The sequence below is a fragment of the Drosophila gunungcola genome, unplaced genomic scaffold (genome assembly GCF_025200985.1).
Source record: "Drosophila gunungcola strain Sukarami unplaced genomic scaffold, Dgunungcola_SK_2 000001F, whole genome shotgun sequence".
Lineage (NCBI taxonomy): Eukaryota > Metazoa > Arthropoda > Insecta > Diptera > Drosophilidae > Drosophila > Drosophila gunungcola.
Window position 1 is genome coordinate 3,019,589 of NW_026453197.1, and position 7,837 is coordinate 3,027,425.

A 7,837-nucleotide genomic window follows, 5' to 3' on the forward strand; every position below is an offset into this window, starting at 1 on the left:
TTGCACATAATAATATAGGTTTTCAACTTTGTTGAAAGATTTTTTAGCTGCTAGCATGATTTCGATCGAATGAGTGGCTGAAATTGAAATTTTTAAAAAGGCTATTAAAGCTAAAAGTGATTAGCCTGCAATAGCCTACAATGATAACAAACTTACAAAATGGAGACGGTTTGACCAAACAATTCGTATTTAGAGTTGTATCCTTTTATCGGTATTGTAATATATTTTGTTTTGCGTACATTAATTTGATCGGCTTAATAAAATATCCGATCACGAACCCAAAGTGAGTTTTTCTACTCTATGACATTAAGAGTGCTGAGCTTTCGAAAAGCTCAGACCGGTTCTCTCCAACTGCGCATGCGCGGCCGTCTCACTGCAATTTCCTCAAGTCAGAGCGAAAGCAGCGATTTAAATGGAGACTTCGGGGCGTTAAAACCCATTCCCGATCCGATCCGATCGCACAGTTAAGTCCGAGACGGAGACGCGTCCGCACCTCGATTTTGGTGAGTTCCGATTTCTTTGAGTGCAGTGCCGATGGTGTGGGATGCCACAATGGAGTGCCAAGTGTATCAAAATTGCCACTCGAAGTGCCGGAAAGCATATTAATTTGCAATATTAAATTAATCTATCTGTCCGTGCAGGTTAATGTCAACTAACGAAATGGCGTTTGTGAAAATTTGCATATTTGCTTTGGCTTTGGCCGTGGGTAAGTGTGGAAAAAGCTCTTAATTGCATTTGCCAATTAATGATACGTCAATACCATGGCATGCTGCCATGCTGCCCTGCTGTACAAACTCTATTTGAATAATGCGCTCTGACTTTAATGCTCTGCCGCTGCTCGCATCACAAACAATCGCCTCTAATTGTTGGCCGCACCCAAATAAACATGGAACAAACCAACAAAATACCGACAAACAACGATATGCAAATGCAAATGCTTTGGCTGTAGCTGTAGCTGTAGTTGGATTTTCTGCGTGCAGCAACTAAGCTGAAAAATATGGTTGTAAACATTATTTGCACCCATGTTTATGCATATCTGCAGTGTTTGCGTTTGCAATGCTCGCCCTCCCATCATGTCAACTGTTGTCCGCTTTCGATGGCACCAAACACGTGTAAATGTCATATATATAGCAGATAGCATTCATCGTGGGCATTGTCACACTTGTTTGGCTTTGGGTTTGGGATTTTGCCGAAATTACGAAATTACAACTGCAACAATTGCCATTACAATTGAAAATTGTAAGCAATTTAATTTGCTGGCAAATTCTCTGCTCATTTATTGTGTGAAAGCTCATTAAAAATTTGTTTGTCTACGATGCCCCAATATGCAAAATATTAAAATTTAATATTGTTAATTCGCCGGAATAAAACATAAATTGATATGCAAGCAACTGTTGCGCGCGGGGGCGAAATCCGAATTTAGTAATTACATTAAAATGGCCACGAAAGTATTGCAGCCGCTCATAATTAAATGTATAGCAATTTGGAGCCACGAACTGCGAGTACACAGACATAAATGGCATAAATTAAATTCCCAGTTAATTGAGGGAAAACTCTCCTGATGCCAAGCACGTTGAGACAATGGAAAAGTTTTAAATTGATTGCGAGCGTGTTTGGGCGAGAAGTTTATAAATTATTTGCCTCGACACTTTCTAGACTGCCAGCCATTAGACACCTTACCACAGAACTCTAATCTAAAATAACAATTTCCCCCTCCCATTTGAGTCTATTATACATCTCGCATCAGCTCAATGAATGACATGAAAAAAGTGCTTCAATCTGTGTATTTTTAATCCATTTAATGTTCATTGAACTTAACACGATGGCTGCACGCACTTTCCCAAGATGACAGCCCGACACCCACGACGTGTGTGACTGGAATCGAAAATCCCAAGCCGCAGCCGCTCACAAAAAGTTTGGCCCCATAGCCACGGCATAGGCAGTCAATTAATCTAGTTTAACCGGACTGGGAACCGAGTCAAACGGTCCAGGACCGGGTTGAATCGGGTCTGTTGACAACGGCGGCGACTCCATGGCAAACTTGTTGACAGACTGTCAGAGCGACGCGACCAAGTCGGCAACTCGAATACCGGCCCAAACCCATACCCAATCCCCAACCCATACTCAAACCCTCAAACCCAAACCCAAACCGCATAGGCCACGCTCCGCTTGTTACATTCGGGCGGCTGCCAAAAAAATGGAGCCCCATAAAAATGAAAGGACAACATACACATACTCGAGCCAGGCCGAAGGAGAAATGCCCTTGGAGAAAGGTTTTTTAAGAAAAACTACACGAAAATAATGAATTATTATTAGTGACTTACCTAGTTGAGCTAATGAATGAAATATTTTTTCAGTTAGAAAATGAGCGTTAAATATTAATCTTTTTTTGTCAAAAGGATAACAAATCCAAGAAAACAAGATTGTTTAAGACAATCCTACTTTAGTCGTGAATTTAATAAAGTACTAAATTATAAGTCTTTATCATTTTAAAAACAATAATCTTAAACTTCAACAAAAGAGGGAAAGTAGAGTGAAGGCATCACTTGTTTTTTTTCGTAATAGAATTTTTTTCATTAAGACATGGTTTTAATATTCTTATTTAGATGAATAAAACAGTGACTAAATATAAAGATATAGACATTTGAGCTTTAAAAAAATTCCCTTTGAAATTATAGAAGTTTAGCATATCAAATTCGTTTTCCAAAATCAAAAGAATTTATTTGATTAATATGAAAAATTAGTAGTTATGATTGGACTTTTTTAACAAAATCGCTTAAATATATAGATACAGACAATTGATGCTTTTTAATAGTTGCCTTAAAAGAGTTTAAATGTTAAGTAGCTCAATTTAGTTTTCTTAATCAAAATACTTTGATTGATCAGTTAAAATGACCAATTAAAGGTTATGATTTAAGTTTTTTCAGAAAAGTGCCCAAGAATAAATAAACAGACAATTTAGTCTTTAAAAAGTTGTGGTAAATCGAAAGAAATTGATTATTTGGTTAATACAAAATATATATAGGTCTACCCAATGAGCCTTAAAATAGTTGCCTTAAAAGAGTTAAAGCTTTTAGTACCAAAAATTCATTTTCCGGAAATTACAAAAATATATTATTTGGAATACATAAAAAACTTAGTTATGATAATGATAAGTTTAAAGATTTATCAATTTGGTTTTCAGAATCAGAAAAAATTCTTTCTTGACATTTCGAAAATAGTTTACTTTTCATTAATCCCAGTGCAAGAGTATTAACCAACTGAACTATGAAGCTTTAGCTACTTTTTCTACCCAAGCTTCTTGTTTGTGTTGAGTTATTTTTCGCCAGGTCCCGGGCCGTGTACGAAACATGTTTCAATGACAAGCGACAGCTGCAACAGCAGCAGCAACAACAACAGCGGCAGCAACAACGGCAATACCAGCTACACCAACAACAACGACAACGACAACGACATCTTGTTGTTGCTGCAGTCGGTGTAGTCGCTGGCTTAAATGTTGCCTGACACTTCACGCACTAATTGCTCTGTGGAATTGTTTCTTTATTAACGTTTAATCGAATGTCAGCCGGGCGACGTCAGCATCAGCATCAGCAACTTGCTGGCACTGTTGATGTTTACTGCGGCTGCTGCGATGGCGACAAATCGAAAACTGAAGTCTTTTCTCGTTTCTCCACTCGCTTGGTTTTTGTTGAAATTTTTTGTACAATTTTTGCAATGCCTGATTGGAGTGGTTTACCTTGAGGATAGCTTCACGCCCGTTGCGGGATGCATTTTGCCTGATGGCTCCACCATAAGTTGATGCAACTTGCAACTTGTCGGAAGTGCGTGGCAATGTCTCGGTTTTCCGCTGATTGCAACATTTCAAGGCTGAATTTCAGCAACCCAGCTGTTGCGGCTTAAATCAGCTGTTTACGGGCCTAAACCGAGGTTTGTAATCTCCGAGACACTTTCACTTTTAAGGTCGCTCGACCGCCTGGCCTGTGTCGCAATCCGACGGCAGAGCAAAGCGCTAACTCATATACATATCGGTAGCTGTTTATTGAGTTGCCGCAAACGGGTTTCTCGCAAACAAAGTGGAAATGTTGGACCGAAAAACAAAAGACAAATACGTGCAGGTTACACTTGGAAAAAATTGACTTGAAAAGATTTTCTAAATGAAAAAATATTTAATTTCCGCTCAGGAAGGTGCTGACAAATTTTTAAATTCCTGAGCGCTTTTCTTTGTTATTACAAGTATAAATAAGTTAAAAAGGTTTAGCCATTTGCATTAAAATCATCTTTTTAATTGATCTAGAAAAATAGTTTCTAATATGAATCAATAAAACTTTGACACAGTGCCTTATAGTGTTTAAAAGAAAACACACACAGCCAAAAATAGATAAATTGCTGTTGTCAAACAAAGTAAAAACCACTATGACAAGATTAGGAGAATCAATCCTAATCATCTTTTATTAAAACACTAACACTTAAGCTTCAAATTGCAACGATTTCTGACAAGCTCAGCCAAGTGTTTAAATTTGTGACAAATGAACAAGACTATATGTAATTGTGGAATTTTCAATCGATTAGGCTGGGTATTCAGATGTAAATTTAATTTAATGGTTTTAGTTGCTAGACACAAAACTTTAATATGACGCTCTTTTGCCACTCAATAGCTAAGTAATTGAATTACATGTTGTAAAAACCAAAAATACATTAATAAAATTTGATTAATAATAGATTAGATAAAAGAAATGTTCAATATTTAATTTAAAATGGTTATTGCAGAAAGCCACTGTCAGCATGCGAGTTAACTGTGATAGGGAGAGTGCTGTGCAATTGGGCAGTGTGTGTTATGTATTATTGATTGGTTGAAGTTTAAAGTATTGCCTTTACTACCTTCCATCCAGGACTGACCGCCACACTGGCCCAGGAGCAGCAGCGAGGCGGTTTCCGTGGCAGCAACAGCCAGTTCCGCGTGGGTCCCGGTCACCCCCCCTCCCAGCGGCACTTGCCCCCCCGCAACCGCGATCCCGTCCAGGAGGCCTCCGTGGTCCCCAAGAGCAAGCAGACGGAGAAGGAGCGGGAGTACGAGCCCACCGAGGAGTGCCCGGAGCCCAATGGCTTCTATCCGGACAGCAAGCAGTGCGACAAGTACTACGCATGTCTGTAAGTGACCCACTGGAGCAGCCGCCACAGGGCGTATGAGTAATGCTGTGTGCCGTATTGACCGCTTTACCACTTTACAGGGATGGCGTGCCCACAGAGCGCCTCTGCGCCGACGGCATGGTCTTCAACGACTACACACCCATCGAGGAGAAGTGCGATCTGCCGTATAACATCGACTGCATGAAGCGTACCAAGCTACGTGAGTATTAATTTGTTACGTATGCGCCGCACAAATCGGAGCTATATATATAAAGCTCCTTCCTTCGCTCCTGGCCAAAATAAGCTCATAAACGCGCTGCGTGCCCGCACTTATTTGCTCGTTACTTCTGGGCTGCGCTTCTTGTTAACTTATTTATTATGCAAACGGCATGCGAGGCGGTTAACCCAAATTGTTGTCGTCAATAGGTCTTTGGTCTTCGGTCTTGTCGCGGTGCTTTGTTTTTATTTTTCGCCTCTCAGTAGACTTGTTTTATTCGTGACTTTATTATTTCCCCTTGCCAGTTGAGGGAGAGTTGCCATCGAAATTTTAAGCCCCAGCCTCAGCAATTGGCTTCCCGCAGCTTTAAACTTGTCTGTCTGAAATGTGCCACGTTTTTGAGGGAAGCATCAGCATCCCTCAAACTTTGAAACAGAAATGCTTTATTAATGTTTTTCCCCCATCCACGCCGCTTTAAGAAATTATTCTCACTCAAAAGCCAACACTTTTTGGGGCCATTTGTATGATTTTGTAATTTAAAATATTACAGGACGTTTTAGTTTTTAAATAAATTATTTTGCCACCCATCAAGGCAATTAGTACACATTGTGCAGGCCCATTAGCAATTTCAATTACCTTTGTCTCCTGTTGACTGGCACACTATATATGCAGCTGAGCAAATGTGTGCCCAGCACATTGTGTGCGCTGGCTGGTAATGTATTTACGGATGTGCAGAAAGGGTTTTTATGGCCAAGGAAGGGTATATACATAGTACAGATGAAACTGGACCTGAAATTTGATTTGTCGCCGGCGCTTTGTGATTTTTAAATTATTCCATCGCAGAGACGCCCCAACCATCGCTTCACTGCCCCCGGAAGAACGGCTACTTTGGCCACGAGAAGCCCGGCATCTGCGACAAGTTCTACTTCTGCGTGGACGGGCAGTTCAACATGATCACCTGTCCGGCGGGCCTGGTCTTCAATCCCAAGACGGGCATATGCGGCTGGCCGGATCAGGTGGGCGTCACCGGCTGCAAGTCGGAGGACATCTTTCAGTTCGAGTGTCCCAAGGTCAACGAGAGCATCGCGGTTACCCATCCGCGCTACGCCGACCCCGAGGACTGCCAGTTCTTCTATGTCTGCGTCAACGGAGATCTCCCCCGGCGAAATGGGTGCAAGCTGGGCCAGGTCTTCGACGAGGAGAAGGAAACCTGCGACTGGGCCCGCAAGGTGCCGGACTGGTAAGTCATAGCAATCATATCAGCTTGGGCCTTTCACGTTTACAATCTTAAGAATCAAGTTTATAATAGTTGCCGAGTCTGCGTTTAACTGGCTAAAATTATTAAACCTACACAATAACAATTTATAGAGTCGCAATATTAAAAAATTGGCCAACAAATTCTGTAAAGTTATTATAATAAATTCAAATAACCTTTTTTAAAAAATCATTTAAGTCGAACAACATCTCAACCTAATTATTCTTTATTTTTTTTCTGATGATTTAAAACATTTAAATAAGACTTAAAGCTTGTAACAGTGCAAGCATTTTATATTAATTTTGTTTTTTTCTCAAAGTTTTTTTTATAGTGAGTATAAAAATTTAAATAAAAATAAAAATATCATTCAAGTTGAATATCCTTTCAACATAACTACCCTCTGAAACGTTATTTTGCAACAAAGACAAAATATACATATAAATAAGACAATTGATTTAAAAGTTCTAAAACATGAGAAATTCAGAATATATTTTAATATACAGAAACAGCAAAGCCAAAAGGAATTTAATCATTTATTCCACAAAATAGAAAAAACATTTTTGAAGCTTTTAAAAAATAAGTTTTCGGTATAGTCTGTTCCTAATGTCACTTCCTTTCCCTTGTAGTGCCGACTGGTATAAGGATCGCCTGACCGACAAGGAACTGGATGAGCTGGAGAACCCGAAACCGAAGACCACGACCACCAAGAAGCCGGCCCGAGTCCGTGGCCAGTTGAGACGCAAGCCCCAGCCGAAGCAAGTGGAGCCGGAGGAGGAGGAGGCCTGATCCCCGACTGTATTAGCCTTAAGTGAAATCCACTGATTGTCGCCATTAAAAGCGTGCAGGAGGTCTAACCATCGATCGCTTTACTCAAGCCCAGGGGCTCCCGGAGTTCGATGCCAATGGGGTATTCGCGAATGCCAGGGGAATTAGCCCCCTGCTGCTGACAGTCCTGCCGAATGTAATATGCATGGGAATTTGTGTGAGGAGCAGTTGATGTGGTGCCAAAACGACAGCATTTTATGCGCATCCAGTGTGCACAATCCGTGCACTCTGCATTGTCCTCTTGTCCCCTTGTCCTCGTGACATGACGAAATCAATGCTCGTCCTGCCCAACTCTTTGCGAGAGTTTTTCCATTGCCTGCAGCGCATAAATTCAATTTGCCGATGAGCGTGCACAAAAGTATGCAACAAAATGGCAACAACCCGATACACCATACACATACACACACACACAC

The 7,837-nt window shown here is 40.6% G+C and overlaps 1 protein-coding gene across 1 annotated transcript; it reads left to right on the top strand.

The window, feature by feature from the left end:
* Positions 1-394: 394 nt before the first annotated feature.
* On the top strand, positions 395-7,453 carry LOC128262691 (protein obstructor-E). The gene is made up of 6 exons (XM_052997101.1): positions 395-503; positions 642-706; positions 4,890-5,148; positions 5,229-5,347; positions 6,188-6,584; positions 7,226-7,453. Exons 2-6 carry the CDS (start codon positions 646-648, stop codon positions 7,383-7,385), a joined length of 996 nt encoding a protein of 331 aa, XP_052853061.1. The 5' UTR covers positions 395-503; positions 642-645; the 3' UTR covers positions 7,386-7,453.
* The last annotated feature ends 384 nt before the right edge of the window (positions 7,454-7,837 follow it).